The sequence below is a fragment of the Cupressus sempervirens genome, chromosome 5 (genome assembly GCF_028749045.1).
Source record: "Cupressus sempervirens isolate cs-2001-9-10 chromosome 5, ASM2874904v1, whole genome shotgun sequence".
Lineage (NCBI taxonomy): Eukaryota > Viridiplantae > Streptophyta > Pinopsida > Cupressales > Cupressaceae > Cupressus > Cupressus sempervirens.
This window is the reverse complement of record NC_143122.1, coordinates 630,939,386-630,959,574: the sequence shown is the minus strand read 5'-3', so window position 1 is coordinate 630,959,574 and position 20,189 is coordinate 630,939,386. Positions and strand designations below refer to the sequence as shown.

The following is a 20,189-nucleotide window of genomic DNA, read 5'->3' as shown; positions in this document are numbered from 1 at the left end:
CTGCTGCTTCTTACTGGTCAATGTGACTGCACCAGATCGCAATCTGAACACATATCCAAAAAGTTGATTTTTTTATCATCAACAGAGCCTGCCCAATCTGAATCTGTGAACCCACTGAGTCTAGGATTAGAACTTCCAAGAGTACAAAAGTCCATAATCTGAAGTGCCCTTCACATAACAAAGCACACACTTTGCGACCATCCAATGATCAGGCTTAGGAGCTATCATAAAAGCGTGATATATAGATGACTTCGAAGCTGATATTAGGCCTAGTAGTAGAGAGATAGATGAGACTGCCTACTAGTTGCCTGTATGTAGTATCATCAACAGGTGGAGAATCAGACTTTGTGGATAACTTGAGACCTTTCTCCATAGGTGTAGATGCACGCTTGGAATCCAACATACAAAATTTGTCTAACAAAGCCCTACCATATTTGGACTGAGAGATGAATATACCAGAAGATTGTTGCCAAACTTCAACACCTAGGCAATAATACATGAGCCCAAGGTTAGTCATATCAGAAGAATGACATAAATTTTGTTTGATTCCTTGAATCAAAGATGCTGAACTGCTAGTGATCAAATCATCCAGATAAATGATCAGAAAGATGATGTTACTGTCAGTAGTCTTGATGTACAAATTTGAGTTGAAGAACTCCTCCGGAAGCCTTGATCATTGAGGTACATATCAATTTTTATGCACTATGCCCGAGGGCCCTGCTTCAAGCCATAAAGAGCTTTGACCAATCTGAGAACTTGATGGTCTTTACCAACAACCTTGAAACCAAGAGGTTGCGTCATGTAGACCTCTTCATGGAGATCACCATTCAGAAAAGCACTCTTGACAACTATTTGATGGACCTTCTAGCCAAATTGTGTTGTCATGGCTAGGACTAATTTGATGGTGCTTATCTTTGCAGTAGGAGCAAAGGTCTCATAATCAATCCCCTGACGCTGAGAAAAACCCTTCGCGAGTAAACGAGCATTGTACTTATCCAAAGTACCATTCGATTTGTATTTGATTTTGTAAACCCATTTGCAGCTAATGGGTTTCTTCCCTGGTGGAAAATCAGAAAGGGCCCAGGTGTTATTCTTTAGCAGCTTTGGTGTTCAGATGTCATGGCCTGTTCCCACTCTGGAATTCCTTTAGCCTCGGAATATGTTTGAGGTTTAAACACATTGTGAATGTTGGCCATGAGAGAAAAGTTGGCAGACTTTGTAGGTTTGCACTTTTTTCCAATCAATTCTCCCATTAATGAGCTCATCATCACAAAGATCAACAAGTGTCTTAGCTCACCACTTAGGGCAGAGAGGAGAGCGGCCAACATTAGTATCAGGAGATGCTTGGTGATCAGGTTCCTCATCAAAAGAATTTGGAGCAAACTTAGGTGAAGCATCTACAAATCGAGGTGATATTTCTATGAAGGTAAAAATAATATTTCTATGCCAAGAAGATATTTCTATAAATGTTTCATTTCAAGGAACATATAATTTTTACTTTAAAAACTTCCCTTTATATGATAAATGAAGCATAAAATGAAAACATCTTAAATTAAAGATCTAGGGATATATAAATGATTTTAAAATTTCAATAATGATACTTTATCAATACATCTTTGTAGAAATAATACCTGGATAAAAAGCAAGCAAAATGCATCATAGTAGTCATTTACATTAATTTTTTATTTATTTTCCTTCTAAAACAAGTATTAATGTAAATAATTTCACTTATGTTAAATAGCCCATAAAAAGATTAACTGTGCCTTTAATTTACTTGTAAAACAAAAATATTGGAATTATATCTTTCCCTTTTAACAACCATTCTCAAGGAACATAATAGAACAATTGGTTAGGGTAGAATGGGTAGTTAGGATAGGAAAGAGGATAGGGTTGAGAGGTTGAGTGTTCAACTCCCTCTCCCCATCCTTTTTCGTAAAAACCATTTATTTTCAAAAAGGGAACAATTAACCAATCAAATATGAATTATAAATCATAATAGTTTACATTTTCAAAGGAATGGATATTTTCCCCTTTTAATGAATTTTACCCTAATAAGAGATTTCATATGCATGACAAGGGTAAACATTATTTTTAATTTTTAAATATAAGAATATAATTTTTAATGAAATAATCAAGCTTTCTAGCATAAAAATGTACTTCCCTTTAAAATTTGACACTTGCAAATTTAGGTGTCAACACCTAGTTGATGTAATCGAGATTGAGAGGTCTTATAAACTACCTCATCTTGTAGCCTTAACAATCAACCTATTACAATAATAGATAAGCTTCTATTTTTAGTTAATGGTTATTTGTTTGTAATCTATTGTAAATATTAGAATGTTTCTAATAATTAGTTAGTTGTAGTTATATGTTAGCTTTCTTTAGCTTTCTTTTAGCTAGCATAGAAAATTTCTGTTCTTTACGATCGTTTCCTAAGGAAACATTGATTTATTCTTTTGTCTATATAGACCTTTTGGTCTCTGTTAATAACAAACAAGTATTTTACCAATTACTTTGTATTATGGTATTAGGGCCAATATTCTAATATTTTTTGAAAATAATTATAATCTCTTGGTTGAAATTATATGCCTTTTTATTTTAGAAATTATTTGGATGCATATTTGCTTCCAAAACCTCTAGTTCGACTAGGGTTTTTTGCCAAAAAAATAAATTGCGCTATTTTGTCTATAATTCTTGCGATTTTTTCTAGTCTGAAAACTCGGGCCCTTCTATTTGCAACTAGTGTGACTAAATGCTCTGAAAATCGAGGGTTATTCTCTGCTGTTCATGCTGAGGTCTGTTGGGTGCTATTTCTCTGTACTTGACGTGGAGGTCTGTTGGGCACCATTTCTCTGTAGCTCACGCCCAGATTTTTTTGCCACTTGCATCCAAATTTCTCTAAAAATTGCGTGTCTATTTTGTGGCCCATTTTTTCCATTTAGAAAAAAGTGGTTTTTGGCCTATTTGGAGGTGTCTAGGTTATTTACAAACCTTTGCTAGTTATTCGTGTTTGGATTCTACAATTTTCTCTGTAAATCTGCCATTTTTCTAAGCTTTTTTGAAGCTTTTTTTTCCCTGCCAGCAATGATTTTGTTTGAAACCCTAAATTTTTGTACTAGGTCAATTTTAATTAACAGATTCTTGGTAGGTTTTTCGAGAGGTCAACTCGGTTTTCATCTGTTTTTTCTAGGTGCCTCGATTTTTGTGACTTTATTTTCGAGCCAATGGATCTAGAAATCGACGACGTATTTTTTCTGGGTTTTTAAAGCTCTCTTTTGACAAAAGCAGATCCCTTTTATTGAAAACCACTCTGTTTTCTATTATCATGGATGAGCAAACATTGCCCCACACTCACCTGAATGGGATTCACAAAATTTGTGATCAGTTGCTATTGGTCACAAGATGGAGGAAGAGGACATTGTGGTTATCACTCTCCGGAGTTTACCAAAGTCCTAGGAGCATTTTATCAAGACTCTCAACATGATGTCTTCTGGTGTTGATCTGAAGTTCACTGATCTTTGCACACTTCTGCTTCAGCAAGATCGGTGGAAACAACAGTTCGGTAGCAGTTCCAGCTCCACTTCCACAGAGCAAGCCTTTGCCGCTAAATCCTTTCAGAAGGATAAGGGCAAGTCTCAGCAGTCTTCTCAAAAGAAGTCCTCTACTCCAACTTTAGAAGGCTCCAAACTCACTATATGAAACAAAACTGAATCATACGTTGATATAAACTTTTATTTGCACAAGTATATGACAAATTACCTTGAGAACAATTACATAAATTGAGGATTTCGTTAAGAAACAAAATTCAGAAATTTTACAAGGCTTTCTAGACACTTGATGCTGACAAGTCAATCTTCAAATCTTGTGCCTTTAAGCCTTCTTGGCTTCAATTATCTTTTGAAATCTGATTTTTTCCTTCATTGTACATCTCTCATGGCTGTCTTGAACACCTACAACACACTTGGAAATCTTTTGTCTCTATTCTGATTCCTCTTCTCCTCGCAAGCTGATTCCTTGCTCTTTTCTTTATGCAATTCCTCGAAGCAACCTGCAAGCTCTTTCTCCAAACTTGCCAATGTTGATTGCATTAGAGGCTGCATTTTATGGAGTCTAAAACTATGTTCGATGGGGACGCATCCCCTACCGCCCCCTTGTGCCTATCGCCAAGATGTTGTGGAACATTTGAACAACTAATACAAGTTAATGTTTTTCTTGAGACAACAAAGTAGAAAAAAATCCAAGTGGACTTTGACATCAACTAGTTGTTCTAAGCTGGCACTAAGTTGAGTCTATATTTCATGCATGCATCAATGTGTATGAATTGCAGGCTTATATTAAGTCTCAGACAAGACATTTCTGATTTCACCATATATGTTGTTATTAAAAGTTTTTTAAAACATAAAATCCATATAATATATTGATTACTTTTGAAATTTTCATATCGACACACCCACACCCACACCCACACCCACACCCACACGTCCCACATTTCTGGTCCTCTAGGAAATGTCCCGGAATTACATCTCCTGCCTTCTTCCGATCCTCGAAACACCATTGTACATAGGTTTGAAACCATTGCTAGGCACCAAAGAGAGGCATTCAAATCTTTTTTTCATTTACCTCCAATTGTCCTTAAAAATTCCTCTCTATATGCTTGATATTCGTCATTAAAATTAAATGATTCCAAATATGAAACCCAAGGTTGCTGCACCATACCCAATGCCTTTCTGTTAAAGTGCCTTTGAAATTTGAATAAATATTAAATACAAGAACTGAGTTGTTTTCTTTGGGAAATTATTCAAAACCTTGTTCTTACTCCATGCATGATTATATGATGTCTTGAAAATTCTTTGACCACCGTCTCTGTTTTTGTGCACCTACATACATCTGTGGGCCTTAGAATCAGGTTTTTCACTTCTTTCTTGAATCTAACAAGCATTAGGATTTAAATTTCAACTGCAATTTGCATTTTTTATTTGGGATCTGGAAATCCAAACATTAGACTAGGAAGTTGTTTGATTCATTGATGGAAAGTGCTTTCCTCTTGCTGAAGGAGTTCGTTCTTGATTTGTTTTTCTGTCTTTCACCTCGGATTTTGCCTTTAGATTGCTGTGAATTTGTGCTGCTAATGTTTTCCTTTAATTCTGGAAATGTATTTTTTATTATGATTTGATTTTTTTTCTGCCCAAAATTTGCCTTCAAGATCCGAATTTCTGATATTTCCTTGGATTCGCCTTGGTTGCCTGAAGGTCTCCCTTCAAGCTGAAAACATTTATACAATTTTTAATGTTGGGTACATTCTGTCATTTTGAAAAAACTAGGGGTGACTCTGGCCATCCTGCCATCTTGAAACACTAGTGACAGGGATGTAAGTTTGACAACTAGTTTGACATATTCAATTATACCAGTCTTTTGATCTTGTTTCTCTGTATTTATGGAAATATTGCTTAATCCAGTGCTAATTGCGCAGTCAGCTCAAGAAGGTCCTTGTGTGGTCATGCTGCTTTCAATGCATACATAGGTATCTGATAAAATTATAAGCCTGTTCATAGCTGACTGCTTGTGCAATCTTTCTGATACTTCAATTTTTTTTCTCTAAATAGAAGTACCTAGTATAGTATTTTGAAGAAAATAAGCACAATTAATGTTGAGATTCTAACTAATTGTATAGGTTTTATTTTATTATCTTTTATTTTGATGGTTAATCTTACCTTGTTTCTATTTGTTATTTTCTATGACAAAATAACTTTTGTGCTTTAGTGCAGGCCTTTTAGGTTACCGTCCATTCTAGTAGGCGATGGTAGACTTGGTGGTATTTCTGGAACTATTTCAGCATATGAAACCTTATGCATGCGAGGCTATGACATAGTTGCAGTTATATTGGCAGATGCTGGTCTTTCAAACGATAAGTATCTAACAAAATATTTATATGACAGGTGTCTATTCAACACCATTAAGATTATTATTTAGACAAAATCTAATTTTAAAATATCAGTTAGCTTCCCCATTGATCACATAACTTCGAAATAAAAAGCTAAGGAAAAAATATTAAAATTATGTTTCTCTATTTGGCCTATAAATAGATTGTTTTTTGTTACCTGGACCACTGAAGATGATATTATTTGGTCTTCAGAAGATTCTATTTTGCATATATTTCCTACACAGGCTTGGCTAGTCTTTGGGTTTTGCTTGGGACTTCATGAGAGAGAGTATTTTAATTACATTCATCTGCTAAATAATAAAAAGGAAATACTGAATTTCGTAAATGCTATTATGCCGGTTTCTCATCATACTGGTAACTATGAAAGAAAAACTCAGGAAAAATAATATTGAAAGGAAGTATTTTGTTTTTCTATGTAGCTTATATATAAATTAGTTTTTGACTGAATTTGTAAAGAAGTGATATTTTTGGCTTCAGACGGTTCTATAACACAGATGTGTTATAATGTTTTCTTTAGGGCTTGTTTCATATTTAATGAGATAGAAGTGAATTATAGTACCTCTGTCTGGTATATTATAAAAATGTAATACTGTTTGTAATAATTGTCATTGTGCTAGTTGGTCATCTTTTTCATTTGTCTAATGTTTCTTGATTATGCACAGAATGTCAAGTAGAGTGGGTTATATTATATGTATACTGCAGATTTTAGAATTTGTGTTAGATTCCATTGTCAATAGACAGATGTAACATTACAGTAGTTAGGCGTTCACAGATCTACAAGTAATGACAATACAGACAGAATTTTAATCTGAGTATACTTTGAAGACAAATATGCTGCTTTAGTGGCATAAATAATGAGACTTTATCCATATAAGTGGGCTCACATGAGATGACCCTACTATGAGGGCCTCTAAAGAACCAAACTGAACTGTGGAAATTTGTCAAATACTTGGCATACACATGAGGTAAATGTAATGTTTCAAACAATTCACCCAATGAACTAGCTGTAACAAATACACTGGATAATGATAGCACCAACAGTATTCAGGAAAAAAAAATGTTTAAGAACCGGTCTGTTACAGAATAGCAAGTTCTTCTCATATCCAATAACAAAGGAAATGAATAACAAGTCTGGTTCAAACACAAACTGGACTGCAAAGATTAAGACGAATCATCTATAATTTTTAACAACCAAATGAATATCAAATATAACCTGAAATTCGAGCCTCAAATGAAGTACTGTAGGCAAATTCCTTCCTTGAAGCTGGTCCAGGCTGGGTCGAAATGAGCTCCAGATTCGTTCCTATCTGTTCAAAGAAAATTGATCATTCTTCGACGCACATTCAACTGTAACTGGCTCCAATCCTGACCCGTGATTTATAAATCCTTGCCACAATTAATATCGTCCCATGTAATACATGAGACACCCTTGGCAATTCAGACCTGCGATTTTTTAATGATTTTCCAGACTCCACGCAGGTGACGAAAATGGTTGCGAATGCTGAAGGGAATCGCCGAAACGATTAACAATGAAGACGCTTCTCCAACACGGTCACATTCCTCTAATCTCTAATTCGAGTGCTTGCTGAAGAATGGATGGATTTGAAACTTTTCAACCTGCCCTCGATCTGCCCTTCTACAGTCTGCTCACACTACCGGCTTAATGCGATATTTTAATATAAATTCAAACCTTCCATCGCAATGCCAAACCTGATGTGGACTGAGCCGTCTGGGTTCAAGGAAGACCATGCAACAATTCGCATGCAAATTCGACCAGGTATGGGAAATTTATGATCACAAATGTTCCTCTTCTCTAGTTCTGTAATAGTCAATTCCTTTCTAACTGATCCTCTAATGATCAACAAACCACTAGATTTGGCCTTAGGCCACAGATCTCTGCCCAGGTGAAGTGACTGAATATCACCTCCAGTTTGCAATGATTCAGGTGATATTCCACACCCTCAAAATTGCTTATCAATAGGAGTTTTCGTTCCCAAAGATAATATGAGAATTTGCAGATCAAATGATTACAAATTGCTCCAACCAGAATAGAAGTCGAATCCTCAAAACTGCTTGTCCAAATGGGTGCCTCCTGTCCTCTATTTATTCACTCTTTAAAGAAGTCACTGGGAGCTTCTAGAAACATCTTTTATAAAATCTTATTATATTTAACTTTATTATTAAATAACTTTATAAAATTAAATAAATAACTTTATAAAATTAAAAGTGTAATCTCAATTCAACATTAGAACATGTAGGCCCCCACTTACTGGATGTAGGATTAATTATAACTCTCCGAGAGCAAAATGCAATCATCTAGCAACAGGATGACTCTCTCTCCAAAATCATTTGCCTACGAGAGTCAATGATAGGCAAATCTACTGTAGGAATCATGTCACTAGAAAGGGGATATGACATCACATATCACCCTTTGAATATATTGTACACTAAAATGTAAGGATCTGCTTGATAACTTGAGGATAAGAGCTCTTCTTTTCCTGTATCCTCAGGTTAATATTTCAAGGTTGGCTAAGTAGGATATATTATATATGTGCATGAGATTTCAACATTTCATGATAACGTGTCTTGATCTTCAAGATTTAACTGTATGAAACATTTTTATCATCAACATTTCTGATCACGCTCAATAATATATCTTGACAATGGATCATTTAGCATGATCCAAAACATTGATGATAGAAGTGGTTCACATAGTTAAATCCAGAAGATCAAGACACAAGATATATTATGGTTATTGATATCATGCTTCAGCAGTAAAATGCTATCCAGATTAGTAAAAATAAAAAGCTCAACTATACACATATCGTGTATGAAACTATGTGATCAGGACTTTTACTCCCAAGTGAAGGTCCAATTTACAAAAATAACAATGTAAAAGACAAAACAAAGTACTTGCAATATAAAAATGAGCAAAGTTACATTCAATGTTACCCCAAGTTTTGGGACAGGGGTGGGAGGGAGAGGGTTTGCATTTTCAGTGTACCCAAATTTTTGGGGATGGCAAAGGGGATGATTCTATAAAAAAATGGAAAATTTCAAAATATATAGGGAAATTTTGAATTTTCATATGATATCATTGACAAAGCATTCATTTATACATTATAGAAACTTAATACATTACATTTGTGTTGAATTGAGAGTTCGCATGTGTCAAAGTCTAAGTCAAACTTAAACTCAAAACTTAATTCAATTTTCTTTCAAAATTCATTGTCAATATGCATGTGATTATTAAAAATAGTATACAAGTTACAATAGGACGCCCGACAGTTACAAGTTTCACTTTCACTTATGAAAATACAAAAACTGAAGGTATAATGCTGCCCAATTTACATCCTTCAACACTGCATCAAGATAGAAGTCCTTCTTTGAGTCGTTGGCACTATGAAGGTCCACCTAATACAATGGAATCCGAACCAATCTTGCTAGTGGCTCATCCTCATTAACTTGGGGGTGTAATATCCTTGTTCAACTTCTGATTTTTAAAACAAGAACAAGAACATTATATGGTCTAGGAAGTACATCCACTATAACAAGTTCATGTACACCCAAATGCAAGGAAGTACTGTTTGCCCAAGAAGATCTTAAGATTTCCCACAAATAGAATGGTGACATGGAAGTGGCATAACAAGTAGTGGCTTATGATAGGATTTAGAGGAATGAACACAAGCAAGGAGTTGGGTTTCCTCTTAGTCTTGGTAGCGAGGCTTGTCCATCCCTAGCAGCAGCTAAGGCGATAGAGAAGTAATTTGAGTACTGTTGAGCTGTTGTTTTGCACGATGCTGAACGACTGGAATCCTTTCGAACTCCTCTCTTGAAAAGCTAATTGAGGACCAACTCCAAGGTTCCGGGTGATCTTGCAGCCTACTGAAATCTGCTCAATTGAAGATAAATGTGTATGTTCACGAGGAGGCCTTTGCTGGTTCTGAACAATTTTGGATAATCTATTTGATCTATTGCTGTTTGAAAAAGTAACCACAAAAGAGTTATATTTTTGGTATTTTTTGTTTTATGATGAATGCAATTTATTGATGCAACTATGTGAATTCTTAAGCAAGTGTTAGAAAAACAAATAACAAAGATAAGGTAACGAGAGATTAAAGCAAATATCTTGAAAGGAAAATTCCTAACGGGCATAAACCACAGTAACAACACATCTGCGAATTAAATCATGAAAAAGATTGGGTAGAAAACCAATGAAATTAGGAGAAACGCATCCTCAACTCTACTGATGCAATCGTCAATGGGAACTCAATAATAACCGAAAGATGTTTCATGTTTCATCAAATTGCAAAGCCACGGAAAGTGCTCTCATGCGATACAAGACGCTATGCAAGAACAATAGGTGATCTTTTCTCCAATTTGTTATGTCAGTGGAATTTGTTAACATGAGGCAAACACTAGAACTAAAAGATCGCACAATCATAACAACAAAATAAAACCATTGGCTCCATTATTTTTCATGAATATGCATTCACAAATATAACACTCTGGCAAGAATAACTACACTTAGAATGAGAGCACCAATAACATATATTATTGCATCAAAATAACGGTTTGGAGTACATATTCCATCCATGTATTTATAAGAAATCATCTCCTCCGTTTGTGTTAGGAGAGAGAGTTCTTAAAATGCAACTCATGCTAAAAACTAATAAAACAAATTTAATTATATACAAATTGACTCTCTAAATGGTGCTAAGTAGGTCTCCACCCTTGTTTATATCAATTAATGTGTGCATGAGCCTTTACATGACACAAAAGAATAAAAGAATGAGAAGATAAGAAGAATGTAGCTGAAAGAAGATCTAGGAGTCTCTAGAAGCTCTAAAATGGAAGCTTGGCCTTCTCTAGGCATTTTTGGGAGTTGAACTACCATCAAAATGCGTTTCTAGTGCATGGAATGCTCTAAATTAGGAACTAACAATTAACTGTTGACGCATTGCTTCTTCTTCAAAACTGTCGGTGCACCTCTGAGAAAGCGCACCTGCTCACCTTGATGATAGTTTTCAAAAATCCAAAATTTTCCTAAGTGTCAAACTGAATTTCCAGCATCTAGGTTTTCTTACCCTTTATACCAAAATGATGTTTGGATGTTTACTTTTGAATTTCTCTATGATTTTGGCCACTTGAGTAGCTTCCGGTAAATTGAGACCCTCATACTTATTCTTGACTATTTGCCAATAGTTTCCTACTTCAATCCTTGTTTCTGCAAAATCTTCAAGCTTGGTGTCCAGCTCCAACAATGCTTCTTCTTTCTTGAAGGTTTGTTTGATGTCATCTTCAGATGAAGCTACTTCAAATGTACCTCTGAATTGTTGAACAATTGCTTGCATCGCAAAAAGCTTGGTCTTTGACTCATCCTCAAAAATCTCAAAGCTAGCGGCATTGTAGTACCTCTCTGCTTCCAAAATTTGCTTGAGTTTGGTCTCTTATCTTCTGAATATCTATATGTAGTCCCTCCATGACTTTATTGCCGACCGATATCTTCTCTATCCAGTCATCTAACTTATCAAGCTCGTCAGCAGTATATACTTGCATCAGCATACGATACCTTTGAGCTTTTATTGATGTCAACGCTTGTAGGTCTTTAGCCCAGGTATGTACCTGATCCATTAATCCAAAATCTTGGTTCACTATGGATACTAGTTTATCCGCACTTGATTGAATGTGGTGCAACAGGTTCAAGTTACCCTGTATTATCTGCATACCTTTCTCTCAAAAAATGTCATGCCATTGCTGACATGCCTCTAAAAATGGGTTCAATTGTAATGTTCCCGTCCCTTTCCTCTCTAATGCCACAACAAGAGTAATCTCTAGGTTATCCAGGTCTATAAGGCCCACAATTTCATGCAGATAGCCTCTTAATATCTCATTTTGCTTCCTGAGTGCTATCAACTCGGACTCATCCTGTTCCATATGCCTAAACACCTCCTTCATGCCTGTAGTGGTCATTACTTTTGTTGTGTCTACCGTGGGCCTTCCCAACATGATCTCTTTGATTTGGCAATCTTTACGAGTTAGTTCCTCAGTGTCAGTGTGTAGAGGAGGAATGGCTATATGTGCAAGTAAGTCCTGATCTTGGTTCTTCATTCTGAATATCAGCACATGACATTCGCCAAGTACTCAATAAGGTAATGGCCTCTTGAATGTCACCTCACATGATGTCCACCAAGTACTTATGATATATCTATACAAACAACTCATAGATCGTCAATCTAACACTTAGTTGTTGATTTGCAAAATATAATCTATCATGATCTGTTTAAACATTATATAAAATGTATATCATGATAGAAAAATTGTAGTTATTGTAAGATCATCACCTTTCAATAACTTCTGCAAATACTAGTGATAATCATTTGGATGTCATCACTTCCTCATGATGTACATTGGGTGCAGGCTTGTACACACATGACATCAAAAGTTTACATGAAGTCACTACGAATATTGCCATATGGTGTTGTCATGACATCCACCGTGAACCATATCAGAGAATAAGGTTTTCTTCTCTCATAGAGAAGTATGTATCATGTGGGATTGCACTAGGAACTATATCATGATAGAAAAATTTAAGTTATTGTAAGATTGCTACCTTTCAATAACTTTTGCAAATACTAGTGATAATCATTTGGAAGTCATTACTTCCTCGTGATGTACAGAGGGGCAGGCCTGCACATACATGACATCAAAAGTTTACATGAAGTCACTATGGATGCTGCCATGTGGTGTTGTCATGACATCCACCATGAAGCATATCAGAGAATAAGATTTTCATCTCTCATAGAGAAAAATGTATTACGTGGGATTGCACTTGGAACTTCTTCATGAAGAAACACCAACCGTATGACCCCCTTGTCAAGGTTACTTCTAATAAAGTGTCAAAACTCCCTTTGAATTTGATATCAACTTTTCTAACCTCTTAGTACAAGGTTGTCTCTAATGAAGTGTCAGACTCCTTTTGAATCTGATGTCATCCTGCTGATCTTTTGGCAGTGAGTCATGTCATGCTTCCCTAGTTCAACAAGTATCCATCTATTTAGGAATGTTATAGTCTAGATATTTGCACAAGGCTTTCCAACCTACATGCATGGAACTTTATCCCATGAATCATAGTCTTTTAATTGCTATAGTTTTTGATCACTGGAGAATCCATCTCGACATGGTCTACTCTCTCTTGATATAGACAAATACTCATAATCTCAATCATCAAAGATACTCGCTTCAAGAGCCTCACTTTATGTAGCATGATCACCAAATGACTAATGAATTCTAATTCAACACTTATTTGGAGATACTGTTATGAGATTGTGTCTTGCACAATATTTGGTCACATGCCTAATGTACAAATCTTCTTTACCTGCAAGAACATCCCCAAAGACAAAGGAAAAGATCAAGGCAAATAGATCTTTTATCTTTATAGTACATATAGAAATACAAATAAGAGAGAGATACTTATTTGCATAATAAGGTCCACAGGGATCAAATCAGAAGTTTGCCTTCTTAGATTATTTGAGAATGGAACATCTCCTCTCTAAAGATGGTTCAAGTGGGAATGTAACATTGTTTATTATATTCCCCCCTTTGCCACAATGTGAAATTCTCACTCTTATAATGTCAAACAATTTTGCATCATATATAAGGTCTACAAGTTACAAAGAGTCTTGGCTTTCTAGAATACCCAGTATATGGCCTGGTGAACTCAGTGATCAAAGTATTGTTGTGAATGATGTTGTAGATACAATATCCCGAGTATATTCATGCTTGGAAAGCTTATGGTTGTATATGACTGACTCTCCCATGTAGATTGCCATGATAATTTTATAATTGTCATAGAATTTGTTTGGAAGACGACTACCATGTTCGATGCTTTGATATGACCTTCCCTACCATGCTTACTTGATGTTTGAGTGTCTAAAGAGATCACTACTCCACTGTAAGGTTCCCTGGTAGACTTGCGTGATGTTAAGGAATAATTAACCAAATGTCAATAAATCTAGACTCCTAATCTTACTATTAATTTGTGTAATAAGGATTCCAAGAATAATAACCAATATCAATTTCCACAATTTGTGGTGATTATAGACTATCAATGTGCCTCTTCATCATAGGCATTGATTCCTTCCTTGAACAATATTGTAGCCAAGTAATAAGCATCCAATGGAATCCTATTTAGAATGGTCATTAGTTGGATATTATGTGCCACATAAAAGATAAAGTGCTTGAGGTATTTTCTATGCTGATTCTTGACTCAACTATTTACAAATGCATATAGCATGAGCCAAAATTATTATGTACATTTAAATTACATACCCTATTTAAATACCTCATTACACATTAAATTATATCTATAAATATTAAATAACCTATTTATAATAGGATATCATATAAATTGAACATTACTATTGACTATTAATATAATGATGAGTGAGTACAATATATTAATTTATTAAGTATGATATAATATTATATATCAATCTAATATAACATAATCCAAATATCAACATGATATTATAATATAATTAAATAAAGAATTATAAAAAATAATATCAACAATAATATATTGGAATGATATAATGTAAATTAATTATATATTACTAAATAATAATTCAAATAATGACATTATAGAATCACACCCATTTAAATGAGACAAGTATATAAAAGATATCAAAAGCATTTTTGCATATATATAGGAATAACACACAAGATATATACAAAAATAGAAAGAAGTATTTGAGGATCATTACATTGTAGTTTTCATAATAACTTATGTTTTACACTCCTTAGTTTACTAGTTAGGTATGAGTTCACATATTAGTTATTCCTTTTCCAGAAAATGGCCCGATGACTATAATTTAGGTCTTATTTCTCATATCCTTCACAATATTATATTGATAATGATTATTTTGGAATCATATCATACTTGGCTTCTATGAATGGGATTAGGGACATGTGCAAAATTCTTGGAACCGATTATTTTCTCTTTAATTGCTGACTAGATTATATATTACAGAGCATGATGTTAATTGGATATTCACTGTAATGTTCCTATCATTGTATTTTCTTTGTTGATATGTGAATGTAATGTCCCCTATTTTTGGTAGGTTCTTGCAATTGGCTTGGTCAGTTCATCATTGCAACCCTTGTGAGCCGATAGTGGGATTTGAGGGTCTTAGTCGTGGAGTTATTAGGGTTTCCAATGGCCTATGGTGAGTTTTGGCTTCATTTTGAGGGACTTACTATTTATAGTAAGTCAACAAATAGTTTCGGTGAGCTCGAATGAGTTAGAGAAGTTGAATAATGCTCTCATTTTTTTTTTTGGCTTGTGATTTGGGCTCCAAGAATCTTGGAGGGAGCATCTATTTTTAGTAAGTCACGTTGTCAAATTCATTCACCATCTTTCTTCATTAGGATCACTCTTGTGTTTTCGGATTTTGATTCTGATGCTTCTTTAATCATTTTGGCAAGACGAGTGAATTATTATTATTATCTAACTAATTACACCAAGGTTGCTATTTTTGTTAGTATTGTACTTTGGCCACCTAAGTGTCATTGCTCATTGGAATTGAGTTGAAAAGTTTAAAATTTTGGGCACAAGAAACAATGGCCTTGTGTGTTAGAATATCATGATATGGTTGAAAAGGTCATTTTTGTGAGCCGATGAAAATTAATAAATTATATTATGTGCCTAAGTATAAAGCAAAAAAGATTTTAAGTGAAAGGTTCGTAGTTGAAGCTAAGTTGCACAATTGAGATTATAAATATGACTCCCATTATGAGAATTGGGCATCCAATTGTTTCTTGCTTTTTCTTTGTCTCTTGTGAGGGTTTATGAGTTTTCAAATTTGAATCCATTGCTGAAGTATAGTGGATTAGTTTTGAGTTTTGTTGCTTTCTCTTACTTTAACTACTGTGGCTTGAGAAGCAATTACTTCTGAGGAATTTGGTGGTTATGGAATCTATATCTCTTATATGTTCATTGCTTTGATATTATTTGTGAGGGTTTGGAATTCTGAGTGTGCATCTAATCTGTAGCTGTGGTATAATAGATTAAAGTCTGAGTTTTTTAATATTGAATTGAGCGTTCTTCTTTCTTTAGTCCTTTGTGGCTGGGAGATGCTGCTGTTTTAGAATTTTACCACAATTACATATGCAATTGGGGTGATCGATTTTCCATTCAGGTGGCTAAAATTGGAAAGTTTCAGCATGGATTTGGAGGTGACTGTTTGGGCATTTCTTCCTGCTATAGTATCTGAACTTGGACGTCATTGAAAGTTGAGGGCTTTGATGCCAAAACTAGGTGCTATTCTCTGCAAAATTTGGAGCCATAAGTAAGGCACTGCTTCTGTAAAATCAGACGCCTCTGCTGGGCAATTCTCCAGCATATATATGTGGGCAGAGATCTTTGCAAGTTTGTGGCATTGATAAGCCAACCCCGTGGGAGATTTGGGCATGTATCAACCATAATTTAGAGCTGGAAAAATGCACCGTCAAATCAAATAATTAAATATTGCTTTTGCAAATTGCCACAATCTCATAACAAGCCATTCTGAGGTTACAATGGGATTTGAGGGTCTTAGTTGTGGAGTTATTAGGCTTCCCAGTGGCCTATGGTGTGTTTTGGCTTCATTTTAAGAGACTTAATATTTATAGTAAGTCAATAAATAGTTCAGATGAGTTAGAGGAGTTGAGTGATGCTCTCATTTTTTATTTCTGACTTTTGGTTTGCACTCCAAGAATCTTGAAGGGAGTGTCTATTTTTAGTAAGTCACCCTGTTAGGTTCATTCACCATCTTTCTTCATGATGATCACTCCTGTGTTGTTATATTTCGATTCTGATGCTTCTTTAGTCATTTTTGTAAGACGAGTGAATTATTATTATTATTATTCAACTAATTATGCTAAGGTTGCTTTTTTTGTTAGTACTATACTTTGGCCACCCTAAGTATCATAGCTCGTTGGAACCGGGTTAAAAAGTTTTAAATCTTGGGCACAAAAAACAATAGCCTTGTGTGTCAGACTATCATGATATGGTTGAAAGGGTTGTTTTTGGGAGCCAAAGGAAATTAATAAATTATATCATGTGTGTAAGTATAAACTTAAAGCGAAAAGGCTTTTAAGTGAAAGGTGCATAGTTGAAGCTAAGTTGCACAATTGAGATTATAAATATGTCTCCCATTATGAGAATTGGGCATCCAATTGTTTATTGCTTTTTATTTGTCTATTGTGAGGGTTTCTGATTTTGTGAATTTTGATCCATTGCTGAAGTATAATGGATTTGAATTGAGTTTTGTTGCTTTCTATTACTTCTGAGGAATTTGGTGGTTGTGGAATCTATATCTATTATATGTTCATTGCTTTGAAATTATCTACGAGGGTTTGGAATTCTGAGTGTGCATCTAATTTGTAGTTGTGGAATAAGAGATTAAAGTACGAGTTTGTTAATATTGAATTGAGTGCCCCTCTTTCTATAATTCTCTGTGGTTGGGAGATGCTGGTGTCTGAAATTTTACCACACATACATCAGCAATTGGGGTGATGGATTTGGCTTTCAGGTGGCTAAAATGGAGAGTTTCAGCGTGGATTTGGAGGTGACTGTTTAAGCATTTCTTTCTGCTACATTATCTGAACTTGGACGTCATTGAAATTTGAAGGCTTGGACGCCACAACTAGGTGCTATTCTCTGCAAAGTTTAGCACCATAAATAAGGCACTGCTGCTGTAAAATCAGATGCCTCTACTGGGCGATTGTTCTCCTATTCTCCAGTGTATATATGTGGGCAGAGATCTTTGCAATTTTGTGGCACTCATAAACCAACCCCATGGGAGATTTGGGCATGTATCAACCATAATTCAGAGCTGGAAAAAAGTACCGTCAGATCAAATAATTATATATTGCTGTTGCAAATGGGCATTGGCTGGAAACTTCAGGTTTCTTTTACATTATGAATTCAATGCTCTTTCAGTTGTTGATTGTTTTTTTGTCAAAAATTGCAAATTGGATTTTATTTCAAGCTTACAACATTATAGTAGTAGTTGTTGAATTACATTTCAGCATTGTCTTTTGATATACATATCAGTTAAAAAAAATCATTTAAACTTCATTTCAAGAAATCATTATCAATCTGAAATCAAAGGACAATGAATGCTTGCAAAGTGTTTGAGGAAATGTCAAACAACTGAATTATAAAGAAAATTGGTGTTCATAGAGGTTTGGGGTTATTAAAGTGAATAAGAAGGAATTATTTGATCCTCATATTATTTATTAATATAATAATAAATGATTATTATATATAAATTTCTCGTAATAGAATTTGAGACATATATATCTATATATATTTGTTATATCTCACATAAGATGTATATATATATATATATATATATATATATATATATATATATCTTCAAAATTTTAGTCTCATAGGATTCATCCAACAGAAGTTACAAAACATCAACACCTTATATAAGGACTGCTCCTCTTATTTGTAAAAAGGGAGGTGTTGGTGAATTGTTTATATAAGGACTGCTCCAGCAAGAGGTCGTTATTTGCATAAAAATTATTTTACCTCAGTTCAAAACCCTTTATCTCTTGATGTAACCGTTAGAAAATTTTCAAACCAGATTGAAATGAGAGATAAAGGAGTCTACTTTCATTTTCATTCGGTCTCCAATCGATTGGTTGCAGTTTGTGGAGATATGCATGAAACTCTAGCCAGACATCCCCATGGGAGTGGCAGAGATAATTAGGAAAAGAACAACAGTCCCCCATAAGTTTTGATGGCCATCGATTCAAAGCCTGAAATTGGAGATTTGATAATATTTTGAATGCCCCTAGATGTTTCTATGACTGGATTGACTGAAATCTAAATTTAATTGGTACTTCCTTCTTTGGGAGCTCCAATTAGGCCTCCAAAACCTAGATGAGTGTTTGTGAGTTAGTGGAGTTATGTGGAGACTCAAAGGCTATCCTTGCAGGAATGTATATGAGCAATGTTAGTATGCTAATAGAAACCAAATTTAAATAAAGCTTCTACAAATTAAACAAAATTCATAAACTTCAAGATAGACTAAGATGAACTCTCAATTGAGAATATGAGCCATTAATGGACTCTCTCAATAAGAAGCTCTCTTGTTGAGTAGCTTTATCTAAATGGATAGGATGTATGCTCAATATGCTTCCAAAGGCTTCAATGGATGATTGTGGATTTTTAGTGTGGATAGATGGCTTTAGTATGGATTTGGCTCTCAAAATAGCATTATAACTTTACTTCATGGATTGTGTTATTTTGCAAAAGGGAAGGATCTAATTTATAGGCAAGAGGCTTGAGGGATTGAAGGCTAAGATGCAAGGATGGGAAAAAGCTCATGGAGGGCTCAGATTGCATGAGAAGAGAGCACATGGATTGTGCTTCTTTATAGCCAATCAAGGAGTGACACATGTCACATGGTGTGAGGATGGAGGAAAGGGGAAGGATGAGTCAACAAAGGAGGCTCAAGGGATAAAATCTTCATAAAGACCCTCATAATGACTTGTAAGAGCAATAAAAGGGCTTGTAAGAGTCATTTATGACCTAATGGACTTCATAAAGTTTTATGGTTGAGATATTTTGAGGGTGATGAGAGCAATTTCGACTTGGACTTGATTAGGAAGGTTTTAAGCTTGCTTAGGCTTGTGCAAATGATTAGAGGATGGATTAGGATGGTTTAGGATTAGCTTAGGGATAGGCAAGTGGATGGCATTTAATGAAGGTGGGTGAAGGAGGAGATATTTGTTAACTTTGGCTTGGGTTAGTAAGTTTTAACCCATGTTTAGGGAATGTGACAAGGTTAGGAGGGGATTAGGATTAGGGTTAAAGACATCTTCTAGAAGAGTCTAGGCTTTGGATGAGGATGAAGACTTTCTAGAATAGTCTAGAATTTCCTAGGATGAGGATGAAGACTTTCTAGAAGAGTCTAGAACTTCTTAGGATGAGGATAAATAAGATTTTTAGGAAATAAATAAAGTTTTATTTATTTCAAGGGTTTGGGTTGAGGAGATATTTATTAAAACTTTTTTTAATAAACATGAGGATTAATATTTAATCTTAATTAAATATTTTGAGTTGGGATTAGGGGTAGCAAATGATGGGATTAGCCTTTAATCAAAATTAAAGAAGGATTAGAAGATTTTGGAAGAGGTTAGTGGTCTTAAGGAAATTGGCCAAGTTTTGGGCAAAAAATAATTTATTTAT

At 34.8% G+C, this 20,189-nt stretch overlaps 1 protein-coding gene across 4 annotated transcripts in view; it reads left to right on the top strand.

The window, feature by feature from the left end:
• BIO1 (adenosylmethionine-8-amino-7-oxononanoate transaminase) overlaps positions 1 to 20,189 on the top strand; it is a 287,024-nt gene that overhangs the window by 43,709 nt on the left and 223,126 nt on the right. For all 4 annotated transcript variants that reach the window (XR_016364885.1, XR_016364884.1, XM_089832134.1 and 1 more), the window contains exon 2: positions 5,766 to 5,936. Coding sequence is in view for 2 of the 4 variants with exons in the window: in XM_089832134.1 (XP_089688260.1) it covers positions 5,766 to 5,936 (171 nt within the window). In the remaining 2 variants the exon portion in view is untranslated. The remainder of the gene's footprint in view (positions 1 to 5,765; positions 5,937 to 20,189) is intronic.